The following is a 27074-nucleotide window of genomic DNA, read 5'->3' as shown; positions in this document are numbered from 1 at the left end:
TACTGGTGACACGGTGTCGCGTTAATGGATTTCCTAGTAATTTTGGGGGCGGGATGTAATAAGGATTATGAGTTTTTGTGGAATACCATGAGGAAATGAGACATACAGTGCCGACTTCCGCATGTTTTCCCCTGGAGTTCCCCAAGAGACTTTGCAGCAAGTGACATCTCTGGGTGGAATACCACTGAGCCGCTGTGATCCAACTAAACTCAAAATTCCAATGTGCCTCGTAACCCTTGTTACCGGGCCCACTGGAATTAGCGTGCCAGTCAAAATGAGGGCCTTTATATTTTTCGTTTAACTTATGTCTTTGAAGCTTGGAAGCATCAACACTGTAATCAGTTTCAACCAATTCCCTCCAGCTTCCAACCTCCTCCCCTGCCTCTCGCCTCCTCAACAGCCACAGTTCCAATACTTCCTTTGCTACACATTGATCTCTGCACTCACAGGAATGTGCACTTGTATAGTAAGGTTATTTATAGGACACACCTTTGCATTCATGGTAGTGCATATGCGAGAGGCACAATTTGCTGTAAAAGGATCACTATGAAGTCAAGAACAGTAACATTTCAAAGGGCTCTTCTCCTATGGAGTATCTTGTTGGCAGTGAACCCAGCACTCTTCTAAATCATGCACAGGTGTAATAAGAGTCACATGATTTATAGAGGCAAATTACGTTTTTATGTCTAAGTCAATACAAATAGTATGACTATTTCACTACCTTAAAGAAGGGTTCGCAATGTTTTGGGTTGTGTTAGAAGTCAAAAACAACAAGACTTCTAAAGCCAACTTCAGAAGGCCCGATCCACCCAGAAGGACCTAGCTCCTTCCCTTGGGGTGGGTCTCCGTTCCCTGCTGTCCTGTTTGTGTTATAGTCAGTGAGATGGTATGAGGAATGGATTCTCCCTTGCCCGCTGCCCAGCGCTTCAGGAGAGCCATTCACAAGGTCACATATATAAGGTCGAAATTAGGACCCAGCATGACTAAAACAGCCATAAAAAGTAGTGTGTTTCACAACAACTCCACTCGGCCTGCAGTCTCGAATGTATTCTTTTTCCTTCTGAACATCTTTTTTGAGTACTTCGCTCCACTCCCTGAACTCACATTGGGACTCTTACAAACAAATTAGTTCCTATACCTTTATTTTTGTTCTCAGAACAAAAGGTGAGATGGTTTCCCTGTACATATTACAAATATGTGTGTGTAAGTCACTTGCTATAGAGTGTTAAGTATGGAAATACTTGGACCCCAAAAAATAGAATGTCTTCTACATTTGTAGGCATGCAGTTTTATGATTTGATCTCTTAACAAGTTATCTGAAGCTCTGTTCCTATCCTCAACTTTATAAGATATTTTGAGGCATTTGCAAAGCCCCTATCACCATGGGAACATTACTTTTTGTGACGTTTCTGTGGCGATAGAGGCTTCACCTTATTTACAAGACAGAATTAAGCCACTTAATGTGGCTTAACGCTCCCTTGTAAATAAGGCCCCCTTTCACGCCATGCTTAGCATGAAAGGGGTGGGCAGTAGGTGTTGCGGTGGGCGTTCCACTGCAACACCCATTGATTTTGAAGCTGCCCCAGTGCAAATTAAGACCAGGAAAAACATGGCCTTAAGTTGGCGCAACGAGGAGAAATGCTTTATTTCTCCTCGTTTTTAGGTCTCGCCTGTCGATGCGCATGCGCATCGAGCAAGGCGAGAGTATTGCGAGTTATCCACACTTTATCTGCACTGCAAGGAATCGTGGCGATTCCTTGCAGTGCCCGTGACTTTTAAGGTCAATGCGCATGCGCATTAAGCTTATGCGCATGCGCATTGACCTTAAAAGTCACGGGCGCGTGCATGTCCCCTCTCCGCCCCCTCCCCCGTTCCGCCCCCTCCCCTGTTCCGCCCCCTCCCCTTCCCGCCGTGTCGCATTTCTCCTCCCCCCTCCCCTCTCTTCCCTCCGGCTTGTTTGTTGATTTGACCCGCTCCGCCCCCTCCCCGCCGTGTCGCATTTCTCCTCCCCCCTCCCCTCTCTTCCCTCCGGCTTGTTGGAGCTGTGTACACACTCATTTCCTTCTGTCCACGTTTGATTCCATTTCGAAACAGCACATTTACACATACAAAGCATCTTATTTAAGCAGTCCCCTGGCACACATTTCCATATCTTCTGCTTGTGAGCAACGTTCTTGTTTGTTTATTTTATCCTTTTCCCATCTCTACCCGGTCGGAATCTCTTCCTCCTCTTCTCTCCTTCTGGAAGGGCCTCTCCGATGCCTTTCTCTTCTCTCTGTCTCGCCTCTTACCTACCCCGCTCGTCTCTACCGTTCTCGCCTGTGTCTCACACTCTCTCTCTCACACACACACACACGCACACACACACAGACTCTCCCTCTCTCTCGCTGCCTGTTTGCATGAACAATCCTTATTCCCCGAGCATGCTCCGTCTATTTATAGCGGGCTCCTCCCCCGGTTCTATTTCAGTCTTGCTGGGCCTTGCAGGCTGGTTGTTTGGCAGTAGCAGGGAGAGCCCTGGATGCCGGCCTCTACGTGCTTGTCTGGCGGTGAAGCCCCTGTTCGGTGGGGGCCCTCGCAGTGCCGCCTAAGGATGGCTCTTTGATATCCCCCCCCCCCCTCCCGCCCCGCCATCATGCCACACACACATCCCAGGCCTTCGCCAGTGGGAGGGACGATGCCCATCTAGATCCACCCACGGTGTCGCAGGATCTTGCCGTGGCAGTGACTTAGTGTCTGTCTGCACACAGCTGGACTACGCACCAGGGCAGCGCAGTCATGTCCCACCTTGTCTCTATCTCTTACTCGTGCTTCATGTGTCTTCCCCTCTTTTCTGTGTCTCCTACCTTTTCCTTTCCATTGTCTTTCTCTGTTTGCCGCCTTCTTAGCCTCTTTCTCGTCATTGTTCTCTTTGTCCTTTATTCCTGTTCTCTGTGTCGTGGTGCGTGCAGACGTGATCCCCGAGTGGATAGGAAGGTAAGACGAAACACACCCCCTGACTGATACAACGTGCAGGCATTGCGTGAAATACACTGACATCCTGATGTTTCGTTCTAACTTTGTATTGTGGCCTGCAAGACGCGCTCGTGTGGGATCCTTTGCTGTGACTACACTGAAGCGCGTGTCCTTTTCATCTCTCATCCTCCTATGCTCACCTCACATGCCCCCCTCTGCTGCCCTCTGTGGTTCACTCTTGTGCCCTTCTCCCCATGCTTACTGTTCTGTCATGAGCTTTTCTCCCCTACACCGTGCTGCTATCACTCCTCACACTCTGCCTTCTTCCTTTCATCATGTGCTTCTCTTGCCGCCCCTGTGTTGCCCCCCACCCCTGTGTTAGTCTACCTTGTGCACTGATTTCATCACCAGCTCTCCCCTCTCGGCCCCCTCCCCTGCCCGCCGTGTCGCAATTCTCCTCCCCCTCCCCGCTGCTTGGGCCTCCACCTCGGTTGGGAGCTTGACATCCCCCACTCCCAGCACGTCGTGCTTGTACTTGCTCACAAACTGCTCCATTTGCTTCACCTCGCCGGGGGACAACTCGTGGCATTTCGAGGGGTCCTAGTCGTGAGCTGGCAGCTGCTTCGCCAACTGTTTCTTCCTGTACTGCACGCCACCCGAGCAGGCCACCGGCAAGAGGGTGAAGGTGGAAAGTGCTCACAAGCCAGCGATGTTAAATGAATTACGTCAATTGTATTACATTACTGCAGTATAGTGCTTTCCAATCCTTTGAACGGCCAAAGTGTGTAATAAGCCAGCAGACTGCAACAAAGTGTGTTCTAGTACAAAATAACAAACAGCCACTGAAATTCAAGAGGTCTACGACTTGAGCGTGTTTCTATTAACGGAAATACAGAAATGTCATTCCCACACTCCAAATGCAGAAAGAGTACAGCAGAGTGACCTAACCGCACCTCAACATTAAAAACACAAATTCATTCATTCTCGCTCTCTCTCTCTCTCATATATTCACTCTCATTCTCTCTCTCCCTCCCTCTCTCCTTAAAGCTCTAGCCCGACCTAATACTTCGGGGACAACACTGTTATCCTGGGCTATCAGTTTAACTCCAGAAGGTTAAATTTGCTCGGTAGACCTGCAAAAAAACTGTGTGCTTACAAACAGGACACATCTCAGTATTTAGAAGGCTGCTGATTTTATTTTAAGCCAGCATTTAAGGTGTATTCAGAGCATGGGGAAAAATTCAAAGCCAAATCCACGCAACGCCACTCACTCACCCACGCAACGCCACTCACCCACGCAACGCCACTCACCCACGCAACGCCACTCACCCACGCAACGCCACTCACCCACGCAACGCCACTCACCCACGCAACGCCACTCACCCACGCAACGCCACTCATCCACGCAACGCCACTCACCCACGCAACGCCACTCACCCACGCAACGCCACTCACCCACGCAACGCCACTCACCCACGCAACGCCACTCACCCACGCAACGCCACTCACCCACGCAACCCCACTCACCCACGCAACCCCACTCATCCACGCAACCCCACTCATCCACGCAACCCCACTCATCCACGCAACCCCACTCATCCACGCAACCCCACTCATCCACGCAACCCCACTCATCCACGCAACGCCACTCATCCACGCAACGCCACTCATCCACGCAACGCCACTCATCCACGCAACGCCACTCATCCACGCAACGCCACTCATCCACGCAACGCCACTCATCCACGCAACGCCACTCATCCACGCAACGCCACTCACCCACGCAAGCCGCCACTCACCCACGCAAGCCGCCACTCACCCACGCAAGCCGCCACTCACCCACGCAAGCCGCCACTCACCCACGCAAGCCGCCACTCACCCACGCAAGCCGCCACTCACCCACGCAAGCCGCCACTCACCCACGCAAGCCGCCACTCACCCACACTGTGCAGTGCACAATAGGTCTCAACACCTCACCATCACTAACACTCAACACCTCACCCTCACTAACTCTCAATACCACAATCACCCTTCCCCTCACTCACCCTCAATACCTCGCCCACACTAACACTAAAACACTCAATCGCCCTCACTCTTACTCTCACTCACACTCTACACCTCAGCCTCACGCTCAATAACGCACCCTCAACACCTCACCCTAACACCCTCAACACATCACCCCCTCAACATCACTCGCCATCACCCTTAAACACTCACCCTCAACACCTCACACCCTCACCCTCAAATCCTCACCCTCAACACCTCAACTTCACTCACTCTCAACACCTCACCCTCACTCACTCACCCTCAACACCTCACCCTCACTCACTCACACTCAATCACCCTCAACACCTCACCCTCAACACCTCACCCTCAACACCTCACCCTCAACACCTCACCCTCAACACCTCACCCTCAACACCTCACCCTCAACACCTCACCCTCAACACCTCACCCTCAACACCTCACCCTCAACACCTCACCCTCAACACCTCACCCTCAACACCTCACCCTCAACGCCTCACCCTCAACACCTCATCCACCCTCACCCTCAGTTACCCTAAACATCAATCACCCTCAACTCCTCACTCACCCTCAGCACCTCACTCACCCTCAACACCTGACTCACCATCACTCACACTCAGTCACCCTCACTCACCCTCACTCACCCTCACTCACCCTCAACCCCTCACTCACACTCACTCATCCTCACTCATCCTCAACACCTCACCCTCACCCTCATCCACCCTCAACACCTCACCCTAACTCACAATAACACTCTCTCACCCTCACCCTCACTCACTCTCACTCAAACTCACCCTCAACACCTCACTCACCCTCAACACCTCACTCACACTCAACTTCTCACTCACCCCCACCCTCACTCACCCTCAACACCTCACCCTCACACAGTGCAATAGGTCTCGCAGGATTTTTAGTTAAAGCTTTTACATTTGCTTTTTGCTTTTTTGATTTGTAAATCTTTTGCATTGCCTACAAAAAAATAAAATGCTAAAGATTTACAACAAAAAATATATAAACAATTCTAAAAGCACTAACTCTAATGCTGCGAGACCTATTGCATTTCTAATGCTTGTTGCTTTTTCCATGTGTGCAGCCTTTTGCAGCACACATGAGAAAAACAAAATGCCTTGGATTGTGTATTTGTAGGAAGGTAACCTTCCTGCATATAAGCAATCCTTTAAAAAAATTACATTTTGTAACTTCCATGTGTGCTGCATTTAGCAGCACACATAGCAGTAACAAAATGGCATTTCAGGATTGTTTATGTGTAGGAAGGGACACCTTCCCACACATTGAACAATCCGCCCCTGCACGCAGACACTCTTGCACTTTGGTGCAAGGGTGCCTGTGTTGGTGCTACACTGCTTTTAAATATTGTGCAGCCTTGTGCTTCTGAAGTGACAGAGTGAGGCGTTAAACCACGACGGCTAACGCCTCACTCCGCAACTTCACTTGTACATATGCCCCTTTGTTTCTCATTGCCAGCAATGGAGTTACTGAATTGAAGTGATTGGGCTACTCACAATATCAAGTTCTTTTTTAATAAAAAAAAATATTAATATCAAGTTCTAGTGATTAATATCATATTTGTGCTTCTTCTGAGTACATTAAATAATGGGTGCATAGCATTTCCCAATTTATCAACATGAGAAGGGTTACAGCCTGGAGTAGACCAACAATAATGTGAATTTTAGACCTTTAACTCAGGCATGGGTGTCCTCAGCAAGTACTTTTCCTCTGACATTGATGGAAATGGTCATGTGCATCTTGAAAAAGACCACATGGGACGGTGTGGGCTGTCAAAGACAGCACTATCATAAATTGACAGCACAGAGAGGAGTCATCATCTTTGCACCATCTGCTGACTCCTTGGAAACCTTTCCAGACTAGTTGTGCATCAGGATTTTGATTTCTGCTTTAGTTATTTATCTTAAACGGACTAGACAGTTCTACTTCCTTCCTGCCTGTTTTCAGCTTCATTGACATCGCATTCTATTGATCCTCTCTTTTAATACCTTATGCCTGCTGTAGCTTTCTGCTTTGTAACCACTGCGTTACCCTCTGACTCAGGAGTCCCTTTGTCATATTCTGGTCTGTCAGTCCATGCTGTGCATACTTTTCGACCTGATTCTACTGCTGGAATTTGCCACAAGGGATAGAGTATTTTCAACAGAAGTTCCCCTCCCAGGTAGTTATTTGCACCTTTTGGGACCTAAAAATTAAGAAAGGGGGACAGATTTGAGTACCACAGCGCTTCAGATATTTATTATTATTAGCGATTGTTTCCTACGTCTGGAAGGAGTCATGTTGCTCTTAAATCCCATGACGTCATGTGGCAGAAGACTGCCACCCTTTAATATCTTCTTCGCATTCCTCCTAAAGGTCCTGACTTCCAATCTGCCAAGGATTGGACACCGGGTAAAACATAATGTCGGGCCCAAATTACATTTTCTCTCATGGTTCAATAAATAGAACCACTATGTAAACCTTTTTAAACCATCCTGCAATTCATACTTTTTTTTAGGTTCGAAAGAGTGGTAGACGCTCAGACACTTCCTGCCTTAAAGAAGGATAGGTGTGTCACCTCCTTAAGAAACCAGAACTGCCCCAGACAAGAATAAAGGAGTTATACAGACCTAGGGATTAGCATCTAGAACTGGTTGCCCTAGAATATGGTTGCAAAAGCCAGGAAGGTTGTGGAGGACCGATCTATGGCGGCTGGGATGCCAGGATCATCATTAGTGTGGGTCAAGGGAAGGGACTGCCAATTTGGAACTGTTTGCTGAATTGTTGCCTGTACTCTCTCTTGCTTCTGGATTATGTATTGGTTGCTGTGCTTGCTCTCTCTTTCTAGCTCCCTACATTCCAGGTTTGTTATCAGCCCAGGAGTCCACTGTTGCTTTTATAAGCTTCCTTCATTTGTGACTTAAGTTCTTTGTGGCCTGCCATTATAAAACTGGTAAGCATATTCCCCAATAACTCTCTTTATCAGAGTATTTGAATGTCTATCTAACATAAGAAAACTTTGCTTGGTCTATTTATTGTCAGTATTCATTTGGCATTCACCTTTGAAAATGCTTTTGTACATCCCAACAAAGGTACAGTGGATGACGAGATAGTCATTCCAAGATGTCTTTTCTGTCTCTTCAATTCCCTTTCCGCGCCAGAGTTTTGATCTTCTGTTCATACTTGCTCGTGCACAGGCAGAGCTAAGTTCTGGGGAGTGGGGCAGAGTGTTCTCAGACCCAGTTGATCAAGACCTGTGAATCCTAAGAGCAGCAACCTGTTCCGTTCTGTATCAAACACTCCTCGTCTATTGACCTACTTAAGCCGATATCATTGAAAATGTGTGGTCTCCAGTCTCTGGCTTTTTATGGGCAACACAATACATTGGAAGGCTACTAGTCCGGAATTTCTCTCAGTGACACCTGAGAGGCACTGCCATTGATGATGGATAGTAAAAATGTGGCCTTCCAAAATCTGCCTGCAGCAATGCCACTCTGGACCAGCTTGTCTTATTGGGCATGATGGCCATAGTAAGCACTGGTGAGGACAGGACTCCATGACGTTTCATGAATTTCTTTACAGTAAGCAGGGATGAATCAGATTCAGTTGGCACAGACAGTACTTGCCTTTAGGAACCTCTAAATGTTGCTTCTACTGCTCTTAATGTTCATTGTGTGCTTCCTCTTGGAACCTTCCAGCAAAAATACAGTCAAATGCTAATGACACTCAGTTTTAGCTGAACATAACACTCAACAGTTCAGTCTTTCACAGTTTGGAGACCTTTTTCAGATGTAGACTTGAGATGAATGCCATAAATTAAACTTTTGTTAAAACTGAGAAAACTGGAACGGACGCTCGATTCTCGGCTCCGCAAGCCGGTATATTTTGTACTTATATCCTGATCTCCAATCCGGCCCTGCACCGCAGCGGACCAAAGCTGCTACTGTACTGATATTCCCGGTGCTCCGTCGAGGTCCCTACCTGCTGGCTTCCCGAAGATACCGTCGCGTCTGGCGGGGTCTCCATGCTCGGACGCTGAGACCAGTGCTGCTCCTGGCCGCCGTGGACCTTCAGACCGGCAGGCTTTCGCTGAGTCCTGGAAGCGGGGATCCACTGTTTGGGAACAACGCCGCTTGATGAGTCGGACGGATCCGCCTTGCATCACCTGCGCCACAGCCCGCGTGATCGGTGCGAGAGGGTGCAGCCCTCCATTGTTGTTATCGTCTCCCTGGCTGGGCTGACCCGCACCGTCCGAAGTAAGTGGATCGCCCCAGGACTGCCCAGACTTGCACCGCGGCGGCAGTGATTCTCCTCTCTCAACGCTCCGGAATCGAGAGGCACCTTCGCCTGATCCCGAACTTACTGAGACTGTCTTTCTCCCCCTTCAATACTGCGCCCCACCAGGCACCGAAAATGGCGGCTGCCCTCCCTGCCGCGGAGACTCTCCGTCCGCATCGCGCCAACGACCCCCATCCTGACATTAAATGGACCGCGGTGCAGCGTCCATGGACACGCGTTGCGAAGCGGAATAATTTACAGACGGAGCCGACCGGCCGTGATGTTCTCATGGCATTAATTGACCTCAGGGCGGAATTGCGAGCACTAGCTAACATGACGGGAGGCACCATGACATGGCGGACGGAGTGGGTCCGACCGGCCGCCTCTCAGCGATGTACTGACTCAGCTTTTACGTGCACGGAGGGGAAAGTCGTGGGACCGAGAATTGACGTGGAGGTGCGGAATACCAGCCTACATCGCGACTCCCGTGAATGGCAATCCGGCATTGGTACCGAGGATACATTGTTGCACATCCCACTGGAGTCTGAGACCTTGCTTATGGAGAAGTTACTGTTTCCCCAACCTCCATCTACTCGGAAACTGTATCCCCCTGAGCTTGCTGCTTCTCAAGTGCCTTTTTCCCAGCAATGGAAGGTATGTCCGTCACTGTATGTGGGGGTGCTTCTACTGTCTGCCTTTTGTGCGGCTGCCGCCTGGGGACCTCCATTTTGTCCTCATCTCCTGTTTCCTCATCGACAGTGGCCATTTTATATCCCGACTCTGTACGGATTAGGCTTTCCTCTGTTGATGTGCTCAGGGGGACTGTTGCGCTCTGGCCAGGGCTGAAGACCTCTGTTTGTATATCGGGACTGACGAGCTAATGGGACTCGGACTGGAACATTTTCGGCTACGTTTTGGATTGTGAGCACCGCAATGTCCCACCCCGTTTCTATCGTAATTAATACTGCTATTGTTTTACTATATTACGGAGTGGGGAGAGACTACACGGCGGGTGTGTCCGGGAAGAATAATGTTAGGCCCTCCTCTGCCTTTCTGGTATATGCTGCCATGTTGTTTCTTGTTTTCAGGGGGGCGAGCTATTTCCAGGAACTCCATTCGGGGACGTACCCGGGATCAGGCCGGGGCTAAATTGCTCTTCCTTGTTTTCGGTGTATGATATGGTTGAGTTGGGACTACCACTGTTTGAGCATGAGACTGCCTTCTGTTTGATTTATTCTCAGATTTAGATTTGATTTCCCCACCTGCAGTTTCGCTTGCCACCATTGTTTTGCATTTGATACTTTCGGGGAGGGGATGCTTATAGGGCCGGGGGGGACCGGGAATATGTTGAATTTGGCTCCTCCCTCCTCTTCTGGGAGTTGGGGAGTGGGATGTTTTTTCTCACTCTCTCTATTCTCTTTCCCACTTGGGGGTTCTCTTGGGGCGACAGGCATGCCTACTGGGGGGGGGGGTGGGCCGTGGCCTTCCGCTGGTATGCAGGGTGGGGGGATGGGTTGTGTTTTATGTTCTTTCTTTGTTTCTATGGCCCTCTTTCTCTTTTTCTCTTCTTCTTCTTCTTCTATGCTTCTTCACCTCTTTGGGGTCGGGGTTCAGTGTTCTTCGAATGATGATACCTATCCTGGTCATTTAGTAGCCTCTACTCTCCTTGTAGTGTTATAATTTGTACTCGACAAAATCATAAAATTAAACCTTTTTCTATCCTCATACTATCGCTAGCGACTCCACATGATACTCCTTGCTTAGAGATGGCTTTAACAGCGTTCTGTCCGAATGGCTTCCTTTTTATCCTTCTCTTGTATGTCATAGCGGCCGGCCCTTCGGGGTTGTAGGCAGACGCTGTGTATCGTGCATTTCATAAATAAAGGTTTTAAAAAAAAAAAAAAAAAAACTGAGAAAACTGAAGATGTACTAGTTGAGTGCAAATGTGTACCCTTCTTGAACTAAAATAAATAGAATGGAAGAACATATTTGGTTGGTAACTAAAGTAAAACATAGGTATTCCTGGGTCTTTGACGTGCCTTCAGCCCAAATATCAGTAGTCCAGAAAACGTGCATCTTCCAGTATGCCACATAATAACGGGCATAAGGAAATGCCTCTTTTTGCATGACCGCCTCCAAAGTTTTGGACTGATGCTGCTGATGTTTTGGCTCTGTGTGTACACTGAGGCCTGCTTAACGAACCTTAATGCCAGGGTTCTGAGCCTTAAACTTGTAATGTTATAGTGGCTTATACCCAATTGGCATAACTGTACTTACTTATAAGCTCCGAATATATGGCACTAGAGGTACCAAAGGCCTGTAAGTTAAAGTGACCCACCAGAGCTGCAGCACTTATTGTGCCACCCTAGATGTCACAAAGTGAAAACAAGTTACGCAGCCTGAAACTGCAGACTGACAGAGCGGTTTTAAACTGCTAATTCGACTTTGCCGTTTAAACTATTGGCACAGCATAAGCCTTCCTTTTTAATGTACTTGAGTTACCCCTACAGCAGGCCTATTGAGTCATAAGGCAGGATGCTGTATCTTAAAAAGTAGAACATATATTTGTAAATGTCTCAACAGTAAAAATCCCAAATTGTCATTTTCACTGTGGAAAGGCCAGTAGCCCCCTTGATAAGTACAGGGTTACACGCTGGCATCTTAGCTGTGCTAACTCCTGAATGGGACTACTTAAATCTTACATCACAGTATCAAAGTAATCATCATATTAAACCCTAATTGATGCCAAAGGTCAATTTAATATCACTTTTAAGTAAATGCAACTTTTAGAAAGTTTCCTCTCTGTCACACAAGTTTTCCATTGGGCATTTGCAGATGCTGACTGTTAGATCTGGGGGTCTCTAGTTGGCAATGGTATTCACTTTTGTCCAAATAGGGACCCTTACTTCTAAGTCAGGATAAGGGGATTACACTCCTTGATAACCCCTGCTCACCCCCTTGGTAGCTTGGCACGGGCAGACAGGCTTATCCCAGAGGCAGCGTGTTAAGCATTTGTGAATATGCACAGTAATACAGTGATAACACTACAGATGGACACAACACAGGTTTTATAAAAAGAAGCATTCTTTATATAGACTTAAACACAAGACCACAAACGACAAAAATCCACAATACTACACTTAAGATTACTTAAAAGTTGATTAAAGTCTCTTAGTTCAAGTTGGTGATAAATGAGACAAAGTTCTCAACAAAGTACCTGGATGCATAACGCAAAGTGAACAAAAGGCTCACAAAAGGGGAGATGCGATGGTTCCGTGACCCGGAGGAACGGTTGCGTCCTTCCTCAATGCTTGCGCAGAGTAGGGGACTCGTGAGCCTTACCGGTGCAGAGGTGATGCGTAGATTCTCGGCCTGCAGGCCCGTTGCGGTTCGCAAGATGGCGCCTTGATGCGATGCGATGATCCGGTTGCGATGCAAGAAGATGGCGCCCTTGATGCGGTGATGCGATGACGATGCAATGACGCCCTGGCAGCCTTGCGTCGACTCTGTGCTTTGGAGCCACGACAGTCCCTGCAACATGCTTCTCCGGTGATGCGATGGCGACTCTCACAATAGCGTTAGGCTTCTCCGGTGATGCGACAGCAGACAGCTTCGATGAACACACGCTTCCAGGGAGATGCGGAGAAGGCTCGCTTCTCCGGCGTTGCGATGATTTCAGCTGCGGCGGCGACACGCTTCCTCTCGATGCGTCGCGCCCTCAGCACCCAGCGGCACGCAAGTGACTGGAGTCAGAATTCCCAGCAAGGAAATTCAGGAGGGAGCTGGAGGTGAAGTCTTTTGGCCCTGAGACTTCAGCAGGAGGCAAGCACAGTTCAAGCCCTTGGAGAATATTCTGTAGATGTAAGTCCTTACAAAGTTCCTTCTCCTTTCCCTTGGCAATGAAGCAACCACTGCAGGCCAACCCAGCAAACAGCACACCGGCAGAGGGACAGTCCAAACTCCTGCAGCTTCCTTTGTTCCTCTCCTTGGCAGAAAGGTTTCTTGTTCCAGAAGTGACTTAATTTCTTGGGATCAGGGTCCCAATATTTATACCCCTTTGTTCTCTGAAGGCAGAGAGGCCTCTGCCTAGTTCAAACCAGTTCCTGAGCACGGTGTTTACATGACTCTCTTCTTCCTTTCACTGTGCAGGGCAGAGACATCAGCCGCCCCACAGGAGGTGGAGCCAGCACAGGGGAAGGAAGATACAGCTCTGGAGCACTCTGTTGAGATGATTCCTTCTCTCCTTTCACAGTGCCGTGCAGAGACATCAGACAAGCCACAGGGGGTGGAGCCAGCATTGTAGAGGGAAGGCCCAGCCCTATTCAGGTCCCAGGTGAAACTCCTCCCTCCCATCTAGATGCAGATCTCTCTATTTACCACTGGGCTGCCCCAGCCTGTCTCCTGGAATCCCCCAGCCCTGTCACTCACAAACCCGAACAAGGAATACACAACCCAGCAGAGGCAGGCCTGTGAGAACAGGTAGCCTTCAATAGTAAAAAACGAAAAGGACTGTTATTCACTATTAGAACATGCTACACACACATCAGAGCATGTCCTACCTTGTACTTACAATGCACCCTGCCCTTGGGCCTACCATAGGGGTGTCTAATATAAAGCAAAGTGAAGGTTTAATGACTGGCAAGTGGGTGCACTTGGCCAAGTCGACATGGCAGTGCTAGACTGCGCATAGGCCTTGCAATGGCAGGCCTGCAACAAACTTTACAAGCTGCTTGTGTGGGTGGCATAACCAGTGCTGCAAGCCCACCAGCAGCATTCGACTTATAAGCCCTGGGCACACATGGTGAACTATACTAGGGGCTGACAGATAAATCAAACAACCCAATCATGGAATCCAATTAGTATATCAATTTAACATAGGGAGCACTTGCACTGTGACACTGATTAGCAGTGGCACAGTGCCCAAAGCATAAATCCAGGCAAAACATATCAAGACAGAGGAGGCAATCCGTCAAAAATGGAAGGGAGACTCACACCAATGATGCCAGGTCTAACACTGACCACAAGACATCCTTCTGTCCTTCTCGGAAGAACTGTGAACAACTCCCAAGAGCGAGGGTAATAGAAGCCTGCTGTTGGAAGAGGTGTCACCTCTCACTGGAAGAAAGCCCAAAAGGCCAGTTTCAACGGGGAAGCTGCATTTGAAGGGCAAATGGTGGACACACGAGAAGGGCTGCTCTTTTGTTGCAGTCAATGGGTTGGCTTAGGGGACAGAGAGGGAAAACTGGTTGCCAAACTGTTTTTTCCTCTTGTCTTTTAGCCCTCAGGTAACCACACCACTAAGGTGGGCTACCAAGCTCCACACACTTAGAGGGGGGTTCTGCCATCTTTGGACAGGGCAGAATAGTGAACTCTGGTATAGGAAGGTGCCACCCTTCGCAGGAAGTCGTCATCAGATGGGAAAGGTCCTAGTAGTCTATTGGCTAGCAAACACCACATGCCCCAAGGGCACCTTCTGGGTAAAAATATGGCTCCCAGACATCAGATCACATCTAGACTGGAGAGAGGACTGAAAAAGGACTGCCCTGATGCTCCCTGAATCTGGCGAGCGGCTGCACCAACTGCTGAACTGTACCTGTGGATTTATTTTTTTTAATCGTTTTTATTTGCATTTTGCATTTCATTGTATAACACAGTACATATGTATCATATAGAACTGTACCTGCTGATGCATGGATAGCTAAGAGAGCACTGTGCCTGCGGTGCTAGGCTCATTTGAAAGTCACTCCAGAGCCCCAGACAGAAAAGATGAACTTCAAGAGTCAGTTGGCCGACTTCTTGTTACAGTCCACAGGCCACACAAAATGAAGTAGCCTGTTCTGGCCATCAGTAGCCAAAATCACTTGACCACCTCTGACAGCCGACGTGACGCCCGGACGACCAAGTGCCTATGCTCCAAAGTTGCACCAAGTCTGCTGGATCTGGCAGAGTTGTTGGAGTTCAATTTGATTCCCGAAATAGACACTAGCCTTCACCAAAAGGAACCGCTGATTTTGCTGTGACTGGAGACCAGTACTCCAGTGCAAACAGAGCTTTTGCTGGACCAAAAGGGTTTTCGAGGGAGATGGCCCCTATGGCCAAAGTCACCCTACCAGGACCGTGGAGAAGCCATAGGAACCCCACGGCTACCACACATCATCCTCACCATCTTACAGCATCGTCAGTATCCTGTATCCCTTGCATCAGGACCGCTCCATTACAGTCTGGGGTGGTTCACACACAAAGGCTGGAACAGGACTTGAGACTGCTTTGAAGAGAAGATAACTGCCCTACTACTCTTTATTGGACCCCCTGCCCTTTCCCTTGTCTGAGTTAATTGCCCAAAGTAGGCTGGAGTGGTCAAACACAACTCTTTAAAAGTTTCACAAAGTTTTCAAACTTTGCAGTTACCAATGCTTGTCACTTTCTTTTGGAAATCTGTGATTTATGATTTACTTCATATCTCCATAACCCTCCACTGGATTTTTATTGTTTTGGTGTCTAAAAATTTATAAAAAATAAAGATCGATTTTTATAAATTGGTATCGGATTTCTTATGGGTTGCATTGGCTTTCTTATTCTTTTGTTTTGGTACTTTGAAATAAATGCTAAATTCCTACGGTTGAGCTAAGGTTTAGCATATGAGTCTAACAGGATCCAAGTTGGTTTCATGATTATATTCCACGGTGAGGTTGCACAACCACATCATATAATACACCCCGTTTCCTCACAATTGGTAATGTCACAGCTTTAATTCAAGGCTAGTTTCTTATGATGCACTCTCTTCTTCCTTTCCAAAGATTCTGATTGTCATTCTTCAGGCTACACACACAGCCAAAGAGTAATTAGATTTGGGGCTCACACAATACCATGTCTCAAAAAGGCGAGCAAGTTATTTTATTTCCCATGAAACCTACAGCCCCCTCCAACTACCACCCCATCAGTGGATGCACACTTCTTGAAAGTTCTAAGGCTTAAACTGTCTTCTAAAGGAGATATTTCTCTATGATCTTTAGAGACCCAAGTAGCTAACATCCAAAATGAGATACCACTTAACCTTTGAAAAATAAGCCCACCTGTTCCTTTATGAAACATTTGAAATCACTGCATTATGTTGCCTCGGAGTATAGATTGGCACCTAAGACTGGATATCATGTTGTGGGTGTAGAGAATTATTTAAGAGTGTACAGTTAGCCAGTGGGTAAATATGGTCCTGGTAACAAGTGGTTCTGAATAACACAGCCACGCCCCAACCGCCAGCGTATCCTCGCCTGCTTTGGCACAACAATGACATGAAATACTAAGTTGATATATGCCTGACAAGAACATGAAGGCAACAACCAAAGGATCATGGAAGGACACCACCAACATATTAATTAGAAAGAAGGTGGCTACTGATTCTTTTTGGACTCATACTTTTAGCTTCCTCATGGGTATGGGTAATAAACAACTACAGATGTTAAGCCAGCTAAGGATGTTAAGCCACTCAAGTACTGCATCAACAATACTATTCACTTCCAGGGCATTAAACAAATATATCTGAGCTGCTAACATCGAAAAAGCTTCATGTGTCTGTTGAGCAAGAGATGTTAGAAAGCCAAACAAGCCACACATTATAGCTAAACGAATCACGGAGAGAAAAAAAAGTGAGCTATTTCCTACCCGTAACTGCTGTGAGCTGAAGAACTGCGTTTCTCTTCATTTTGGTAATGGCTCATAGTAGATTTCAGCTCCGCATTGCGATAAGCGCGGTCATAGTGCTCATGTTTCTTCTGGTAGAAAGGTAATGACATTCTGGGTACCACGCACCACTGGTCTCCAGAAGTGAACACACTAAAGCAGATGAGATGTACTATTAAAATGGATAACAGTAGGTGTTGTTATATTGCAAAATTTTCCTTCATAAAGCAGATGAGACTGTACTATTAAATTAGGTAACAGTAACTAGGGGCACCATGTTGTTTTAGTCAGTTTTGAAAAATGAAAGGCAATGGTCCTGACAGAAATGGATCTTTCCGTCTGTGTACTGGGATCATTAAATGATTTCCCTGCGCAGTGCTGCCATGTCTTGCATGGTTGCCCAGGGCAGAGAAATCTTGTGAAAGTATTTTTTTTTTTTTTTTTTTTTTTTTTTTTTGGTTCAAGACATTTATTGAGCATTGTCAAGAATACACAGCGTCTCGCCAACAACCCGGAGGCCGGCCGCTATCAGTGCATATAGAAATGTACATCACTTTTGACATGCATGTGCGTTAAAAACAGTATTGCCAACAGTTCTATCTAAGTGACAAGTGCCGCGTCTTACAGTCAAATAAATAGGTCTCGATTTTGTGAATTTTTATATAACCATTGACATGTGCAGTGTCCATACAAACTCGGAAATGATGCGGGTGGGGGGGGGGGGGGGGGGTGGGGGGGGGGGGGGGCGGGGAAGAGGAGGGGGGCGCACACAGGCATCCTGGCGGGCATATCTACTCTCGGTAAGCACGGTGTTATCAGAGTGGCAGAGTCATGAAAACCACAGAAGAAGAGGGGCGGCTGAGCCGCAGTATCGGAAGTGGTGGGCATAAAGGCATCCCGGGATGTCGCTTAGGATGAGGCTCTTCACATAGGGTCTCGAAAAAGGGGGGGGGCAGGGAGGGGGGGGCAGAGAAGGGGAGGGGGGGGGAATGAGGGGGGGGGGGAATGGGGAGGGGGAAGAAGGGGGGGGGGGGGGAAACGGGGAGAGGCAGCAAACATACCAAGCCATGTCTAGCAGTCAGCTGTTATACTGCGAGATCAGGACACATCATTCAAGAAACTCCACCGCCCACCCTCAATCGCTGTCATCTTCGGGCGAATCAGTTATCAGATAGCATTGTAGCGGGGCCCATATGTCAGTAGGCCTGGAAGTAGGCGGCAGTAGTTCAGCATAAGTATGCAACTGTTCCTGGCAGTACACCATATCACTCAACCAATCCTTGAATTTGGGCGCCCTTCCCCTCCCCCATCTACAGGCCACCCTGCGTTTAGCCAGAAGCATAGCCAGTGCCACATATTTGCGGTGAGCCGCCTGAAGAGATGCAACATACCCCAGAAGGGCCATCAATGGTGATGGATTTATCGTCCTGTGTATCATCTTGGAGAGGGCCTGAAATACCTGCACCCAATATTCATTTACTGCAGGACATCCCCATGCAAGGTGAAGGAAGTCAGCTCCTGGGGCCCCACACCTGTCACAGGCATCCGTCGGCCTAAGCTTGAATCTGTGCAGACGCGCTGGAGTGTGGTATAGCCTGTGCAGAAATTTATAGTGGATTATTCTATAACGGCTGTTAGATGAAATGCGCTCAGTTTGCTGCAGGCAAAATTCCCATTGAGTGTCCGTGAGAGTCGGGGTTAGATCACGGTCCCACTTCTGTCTGGCGGGCAGAGCAGTGTACGTCGTGTTGGCCCGTATGGATTTATAGAGTGTAGATACTAGTTTAAGAGGCTGATCGTGAAGTAGCATGTTTTGCAAGGGGGGTAGCACCGGGGGTTCGCAGGGGAAATCAGGCGTGATAGCTTGTAGGCCATGTCTGAGTCTGACATAGTAAAATAAGTCCAGAGGGGTCGGGTGGATGCCCTCATATAAATGTTCCCTGGTTCGGAAGACGCCATCCAGGTATAAGTCCCCCCACGTAGTGACACCAATCTTTTTCAATAGTCTCTGAAAGCCAATCTCCTGCAGGAGCGGCAGCTGTGGGTGGTAGGCCAGCGGCAGTTTCGGTGCGTATAAGAAGTGCAAGTCCAGCTTGGACACAATAGAGTGCCATGCCGTCACAGTGCTCGACACAGTGGAAGGGGTCCTATCCCTACCCTCCACCTGGGAGTAGAGCGCTCCTTCAATGGGGATCGGGTGTGCCAACCAGTGCTCAGCCGCCAGTTGAGGCATGTATCTTTGTTGGCGGACCCAAAAGTACGCATAATGAGCCTGAGCAGCCCGATAATAAAGTTCGAAGTCAGGGATGCCAAATCCTCCTTGCGCAAATGGCCGGACAAGGACCTCCCATCTGAGTCTGGGCGTTTTACCACCCCACACTAGTCGGAGCAGTTCTGAAAGTAGTAGACGAAAAAAATAGGACCCTGGGTGGTACGGTATGTTCAAGAATAGATATAGAAGTTGAGGGAGGATGACCATCTTGACCAATGAGGCACGTCCCGCCATAGAAAGAGGGAGCGTGATCCACCGAGACACATTGTCGCTCAATTTGTTCATCACTGTGCCATAATTTGCACGCATCAGTTCTTCCCTACTCTTTTCTACATGTATTCCCAGGTATTTAAAATCTCCCGTGCTCCAGGCAAGCGGGAATTCCAGTGGGAAAGGAACTGTTGAGGCAGTAAGGGGGAATATACACGATTTCTTCCAGTTGATTTGAACCCCCGAGAGGGCACCAAACCGAATGAATTCACGGAGGATAGGATGTAAGTTATCACTCGGGTGGCGAACATAGAGGGTGATATCGTCAGCATACATAGAGACGAGTAATTGTCTCTGAAAGCAACGCATTGCCCTGTCCTGATGATGCTGTCGCAATTTAGCCGCCAGGGGTTCAGTGGCTATGGCAAATAGAAGGGGGGACAGGGGGCACCCCTGTCTCGTCCCCCTGGTGATCGGGAACTCCGACGACAATTTCCCATTGATGAGCACTCTGGCAGTTGGATGTGTATACAATAGTTTAATCCAGGAAATGAAGAGAGGCGGGAAACCCATTCGCTCCAGAACTTTAAACACATAGTCCCATTCGAGCGAATCAAACGCCTTAGTGGCGTCTAAAAAAATGGCTGCCATAGGAAGATCCTCATGGACGGAGTCGTATACCGAAAAAAAGGTACGGAGATTATGCGACGTCGCCCGTCCAGGGACAAATCCAGACTGGTCCGGAAGGATAAGAGCAGGCAGGAGGAGGCTTATGCGCGTCGCAATCAGTTTCGCAAGTATTTTAACGTCGCAGTTTAACAGGGACAGAGGTCTGTAAGAGTCGCAGCTGGAGGCGGGCTTCCCAGGCTTAAGCAGCGACGTAATGAGGGCGACTCTCATGGAGGGAGGGAGATGGCCCACCTCCAATGCGTCCTCAAAGACCTCCCGCAACACCGGAGCCATGAAGTCAATGAAGGTCTTGTAGAATTCTACAGGTACGCCATCTAAACCAGTGGCCTTGCCCGATTTCATGCCCATTATGGCCTCCCTGACCTCATCCAGCTCAAAAGGGGCATTCAAGAAGTTTCTCTGCGCATCACTCAGCCACCCCAAGGAGACATCGGCCAGATAGTCATCCAACGTAAGGTCATGGCGTCTGCTAGTGGAGTATAATGTACTGTAATGTCGCACAAATTCGTTAAGGATTTGGGTGGTGTCTCTAAGTACCAGCCCCTCTGCCGTCTCAAGTTCTAATATTATCGTCGGTGACCGCATCAGTTTGACCGTTGCCGCTAGAGCTTTCCCAGGCCTCTCCCCCTCTCCATACCTTCTGGCCACCCAGTACTTATTCCGAAACTTTACCTCACGGGCAGCCTCTTCCGAGAATTCTGTCAATTTATCGCGGATGTTAGCGAGGGTTTCCTGGTCAGGGTGTGCTCTAAGACGGCTTTCAGCACTGCGTAATTCAGCTTCTATGCTGCGTAATCGAGTGAGTATGCTCTTAAGCACTCCCGAGCCCTTCGATATACATAAGCCTCGGAGCGTGGCCTTAAAGGCGTCCCATATGGTCTCAACGTCCTGGACGGAGTCCTTGTTGCGTTTGAAGAAGTCTAGGCATTCTTCACGGAGCTCCTCCTGGAATATCGTGTCTAATAACATAGCGGGCTGCATGCGCCACGCCGTCACTGGGGGGCCTAGCTCAGAACCAGCCAATGTGATCAAAACGGGAGAGTGATCAGAGTAAGTCCTTGGGAGATGCGATGCATGTATTAGTGCTGTGTACAGTTGTGAGGTCAGAAGGAAATAATCAAGTCTCGCCCATGACTTAGCTTGCGCAGTAAAGTGAGTACCCTCCTCCCTAGTCCCGCAGTGTGATCGCCAGGCGTCAATGAGATGGTTGCCATCAATGGTCGCTCTAAGGACTTCGCGCCCGTTGGTATAGTGGTGTGGGGCTGGGTGTGATCTATCCAGGGGGGGGTGTAGGGTAATGTTGAAATCCCCACCCCATATGAGGTGTTGTGGCCCCGTCTCCACTATCGCCGCCCACAGTGAGGTAAAGAATTGCGGGTCATCCGTGTTGGGCCCGTAGCAACAGACAAGTGTCACTGACATGTGTCCCAGCCTACCCCACACCACACAGTACCTCCCCTGTGGATCTACCTTGGAGCCTGCCAAACGAAAGGGCGTGGATCTCTTAATCAGTATGGCCGTACCCCGGGCATAGGAGGAGTAGTTAGCAAAGAACGAGTGAGAAGCCCACCTGCTCCCAAAGGCTCGCGATCTGTGGGGCGCAAAATGCGTCTCCTGTAGGAAAGCAATGTGAACATTATGGCGATCCAGGTAGCTCAATACCTGTCTCCTCTTCCTATGATCTCCCAGCCCTCTCACATTCCAAGTAATCACATTCAGGCGTGTGTTATCCATGTGTACACGTAATACCATAACTGCGGGATCAGAGCACGGCAGGCTGCCATTCCCATCCCCCCAACAAGCAAAACACTATACTTTCGGACCAGTTCTACATCCTCAAACGAAAGCAGATACTGAAGTAGAATCGAATCACCCCCCAGTCCTCCGTCCCGCCCCCACCGCACATAGTGCGCAGCCCACCCATCCCGCCCCCCCACCCCCCGACCACAATCACGGAGCCCTCCAAAGGGCAAATGTACGAGTTCAGACCACCACATGCACATGTCAAAACTTGAAACCCAACAGTAACCCCAGCAGTCCCCACCCCCCAAATCCCCCCGGATACCTCCAGGCATCAGGCCTAGTTGAAAAAGGGACAAACGGTCCACAGCATGCAACCAAAAATAGCGAGGCAGATCAGCAATTCCAGTGTAAGATCTACATCGCCCAGTGTAAGGCCGTTTTACCTGACATTCTCCCCACCACCCCCCACCCACTGAAGCCACCCCAACTTGCCAGTGCCCTTGTCCCACCCCCCACCCGTTACCCAAAACAGTGCTAGATAGCAACCAACAAACAAGCAACAAAGTCAATGTCATTGGGGAACACCCATTAGGGGTCATCAGAGGTGCACGGTCCACCACCCCCAGCCATCCCACTCCGTGCATGTCCATTCCTAGGGTCACTCGTGGAGCAGAGAGGGACGAGGGGGGGTGGGGCCTGGCATACATTACCACCTACGATGCAGCACCCGTCCATGGTGCCCCAGGGGCAGCGGCAGCCATCTCCTAGTCGAATGGATTTCCCCCAGCAGCTAGGGGAGTGAGGTCAAGCCCACCACTTGCAGAAAGGATGTATCCGAAGAGTGCCAGTCGCCCCCTACTCAGGGCCAGATTCATTTAAGTCCTCAGCGTCCGCAGGTCGCCTGGGTCTTTTGGGCAAGGATTTAATGTAGTCATCGACCTGTTGTGGGTTGAGAAAGAAATGCTGCGTACCTTGGTGCGTGACCCGAAGCTTGGCCGGGTATAAGAGAGCATAGTCAATGTTCAAATCCCTGAGTTTCCGCTTTACAACGAGAAATTTCCGTCTCTGTTCCTGGACCACCGGGGTAAAGTCAGGGTATATCGAGAAGGGCACGCCGTTATATGTCAGATTTTGATTTGCTCTGGCTGCCCTAAGTGCCGCATCGCGATCTCGGTAATTTAGGAGGCGAGCAATTATGGGTCTCGGTGGGGCCCCCGGCTTGGGTTGTGGCCCGAGAGAGCGATGTGCACGCTCTACAATAAAGTGAGCGGAAAGAGCATCTGCCCCGACAGTTGCTGACAGCAGTGCCTCGACATATAATTCCATCCTCCCCGTGTTGGTCGATTCCGGAATGCCCGTGACTCGAATGTTGTTCCGTCGGCTCCTCGCTTCCAATTCCTCGTTCTTGGCAGCGATTACCCTCAGGACGTTGTCCATCCTGGCCAGGCGAGTGTCCTGAGCTGCGGTTGTGTCATCATGTGCCGATATTCTGCGTTCCGCCTCAGATATGCGTTCTTCATGGACGTCTATCTTCTGGGCTATGCCGTCCATCCTGGACGTGAGTCTATCTACTTTGTCGACCACCGTCGCAAATCCCTGCCGCATTTCTTGCAGGATCGCGGTCATATCGGGGGTCAGCTGGGTCGACGTCGAGGCCTCAGGTACCGGGCTCCGGGGTGGCGCCACGTCTCCAGTGTTTCTTGTCGCCTTCTTCTGCGCCGCGGTTTCAAACTGCAATTTGGGTTGGCGACTGTCCGGCTTTCCCATGATGGCAAGATGAGTATGGATCAACTGCGCCTAAGTGCCGTCTGCACCACTGTTGGCGGGAGGCTGGTAGAGGATGAGGCGATCTCACTCTGTGTAGCGCTGTGCAGCAAAGCCGATCACGCAGCCGATGCGTCGACCCCTGGGCAAAGTTAGCCGTCGTTCGCGGGTGTCACCCGGGAGAGGGAGTGCAGTGCTGTAGCAGACAGGCCTCACAGCGCAGGAAGGGCAGCCCAATGAAGTAGCGCCTACAAGTTGGCGGCAAACGCGCCTGGTGTTACAAGCCGTCCGCTTGCGGTGGCACCGGCATCAGGCAGGCCTCGAGGTCGTGTGGTGAGCCTGCAAGGCAGGTCGCTGGGCTTCTCAGGCTTCCTACTCGTGTCCCTCTGCCAGTCCGTCGTAGCGCCACGAAGACCTGCCCAAACCAGTAGTGGCAGATTTCGGCCGATCAGCGGGAGTGTCCTGCCTTCCCAGCCCCCACAGTCTGATTAAGTCGTGGCGCCCGTACCTTCAGCCTCCGACCACCATCCGCTGCAGTGTCAGTCCCAAGCGCGGCGTTTACGATGTTCCGGAGGCCTAGCCGCCTCGTGGTGATCCCCGGGCTTGCCTAGATCAGGGGGCCGACAGCGGGCACCGTCGCCGCAGGTCCAGGTCAGCCAGGGGGACTCCGCATGCCACAACTCCGAAGTCCCTGGGAGTAGAACCTCCAAATTTTCACCGAGTGTGAAAAGTGGCCAGCCGCCCCTCCGTGGGGATTTTCAGGCGGGTGCGTGCAGGAAGGAAGGATAAATCACGGATATTGGTGCCAGGCTGCTGGAGCCTCACGCAAGTGCGGCCATGCAGCAGTGCGCCCTCTAGCGCCCCCCAAATCTTGTGAAAGTTGCCCACCTTACTTAGGGCGGGTGAACATCACTAAGACCTGGCTGCCCAGTGGCATATACATTGGGGGAACCAAAGGTTTTCCACAGGCAGATCCAAGTGAGGATCCGACGGTGAAAAGCCTGTAGTTCCCCAACGCTAAAAGGGATGAAGAATCTGTGGTTTGGGCTGCTGGGTGCACCACCAATATACAGTGACTCATGTTTTCCATGTAACTCAAAATGACCCTCTTTGTACTGTCCTATTAGCTTTATGTGTTTGCTCACTAATAGGATTCCCCTATTACAGAACATATCTATAAATGTACCCTCCACTACACTTCCTACCACTGTTGCTAGCCACTACCATTCACAATCACTGATCCTCATCCTGTATCTCATGGTCGTCAATTTTGACTTGTTAAGTCCTGCATACGTTATGTTCAATAAATGTAATTTCAAATAAGAACACCTTTTTCGACCGAGTGTGTCGTATCAAGATTCAGAGCAGGAGTTTGGCGATTGTAACTTGAAATAACAAAAACTTAGGAACTTCCCAGCCGGTACCCCTCTATCTCATTAGTCGGAGATCCCTCCCTCATGTTTCCCGCGATCTGCACACTTCCCTGTCTAGTAGCCCTCGTTCAGTGATCTACTGCTTGCAGTGTGTGTATATTGGTAGCCCATGTAGTATTTGACATGAGGGAATATCCTTCTTGTGCCTCTCCCTTTCGTCCAGTAAGGTTGGCCATTAAGGATCTCCCAGTAGTCTGCAATCAATTTACGCCTTAGGCCCCATCCTCTTCCATTCCTAATGCATACCACTTTATAAATTGTTCCTTCCATGAGGTATAAGGTGGGCCATCAGGTGACCCCCCCAGGCCATAGTGATCAATTGTTTAGCCAGTACCATGTCCAGGTCAGTGAATTTGGAGTTCACCCTGTGGAGTCCAAATTTGAGTTCTAGGGAAAAGGCCCAACAAACAGCTCTCCAGTGTTTCTAGCCTTGGGTGGTAAGTGACCTCTGCCAATTCTTGTGTCACTTGAATCTAGTAGGTAGAGATAGTCGGGAAGTCCCATACCATGTACAAGAATCCTGTATCCTGCATCAGTCATGGCGCATCTGGGGCATGCCTTGTCTGTAGTGCCTGTTATGATGTTCAGTCTGTGTTGTGTAAGATATGTGGTGTGGAGGTTGTTGAGTTGGGTATATTTGAACCTGGTGTTTCTGGAAACATGTAGTGTGCGTTGTAGGCCGATTTCCATTCCCTGGTCATCAGTTCTTGCCCTAACGTATCCTCCCAGTACATCTGGGCCCAATTCTTTCGTCCCATTGCCATTGAAAGGATAGGCTTGTAAAACCAGAAGAGCAGTTTCCTCCCACTTCCAAATGTGAGCCGTATATGGTGAGTATCGTGTGACTGGGGTTTTATTCGCCCCTTCTCCCAAATGGCCAGTACTGTGCTCACGAGTGTTCCATATATCAGGAATAGGGAGCCCTGCAGGCCCCTCCTCACTTGTCCGTTCTGTGAAGCTGTGCAGTACGTTGTTCATATTACAGTACCCTATGGTGAGTATCCAAGTCCCCTTCCACATAGCCAGGTGCGGGGCAGTGAGATATCCCCCTGACCATGGGGAGTTCTGCCAGTGTTGGACGTATAAGGGTCTTTCCCAGTTTTCCACACTGTCGTTTGCCAGCACCTCGGTGCAATTGCAGGCATCTTCGTGTGTTAGTGATCCTACCAAACATTAGGAACGTAAGGGCATCTCATTCTGGGGTCTCACAGAGAGCCCAGCTCCTCCGTCCTCTCGCCTTCATCATTGATTGTTACCACCAACAGGGGCAGCCCTATTACTCTGAACCAGGGGCTAGGTAAAGACTGGAATCCCAACAAACGTTCAAGTAATGCATTGCCTACACATAAACTAAAATAATGTAAAAGATACATCACATAAAACAAGACAAACTGTGCAAAACTTAATAATATTTCGAAGTGATACCCCTGTACACACTCAAATATGTAAAACATGTCATAAGACAGTAATATAAAACCATAAGAAAATGGCGCTAGCTTAGTTCAACAGCAAACAATATAGAAACAATTGACAGTGTAAACGTAAACATTGGATGAGGAAAAATTATTACACACAAACTGTTCAAACAAAACAAGAAACAGAGATAGTAAAGAATGCATCCTTTTCAATAAAGGCCACATATAGGCGTCAACGGCGGTTTGACTAACCTAAACTTGAATGGTCATCATCAGGACAACGAGTATTTAATGGTAGAGCATCCAACAATTAGATTTTTTTCTTGATCAATGGGAATCAAAGATTATTGATTTAAATTACTCCAGAGGACAAAGAAGGGGACATTCAATCCACATGAAAGGAAATCAATGTGGATGAAGGGGTTATATATCGATATGCACTCTAGAATGGTATTTAGGAGGCATCCAATCCCTCTCTTAGAGGCAAGATAATGCTCAATCAGTGACTCAGGAAAAAACATGACTGCTCAGAGCTGCGAGCAAGTCATGCTTACAACCGCCATGTTGAAAGTAACAGCGTTTTGGGGAGATTGCGGATTATCCCTG

At 49.1% G+C, this 27074-nt stretch overlaps 1 protein-coding gene across 5 annotated transcripts in view; it reads right to left on the bottom strand.

Annotated features, from left to right (window-relative positions):
* MYOM1 (myomesin 1) overlaps window positions 1-27074 on the bottom strand; it is a 736755-nt gene that overhangs the window by 599947 nt on the left and 109734 nt on the right. For 2 of the 5 annotated variants that reach the window (XM_086965593.1, XM_086965595.1), the window contains one exon: window positions 16924-17094. The exons of the other annotated variants lie outside the window; for them this stretch is intronic. In XM_086965593.1, coding sequence (XP_086821719.1) covers window positions 16924-17094 — 171 coding nt within the window. The remainder of the gene's footprint in view (window positions 1-16923; window positions 17095-27074) is intronic. 5 annotated transcript variants of the gene reach the window in all.

Source organism: Lissotriton vulgaris, chromosome 4_1 (assembly GCF_964263255.1).
Source record: "Lissotriton vulgaris chromosome 4_1, aLisVul1.2, whole genome shotgun sequence".
NCBI classification, from domain to species: domain Eukaryota; kingdom Metazoa; phylum Chordata; class Amphibia; order Caudata; family Salamandridae; genus Lissotriton; species Lissotriton vulgaris.
The sequence above is the reverse complement of the archived record's forward strand: the minus strand, read 5'-3'. Positions and strand labels throughout refer to the sequence as shown.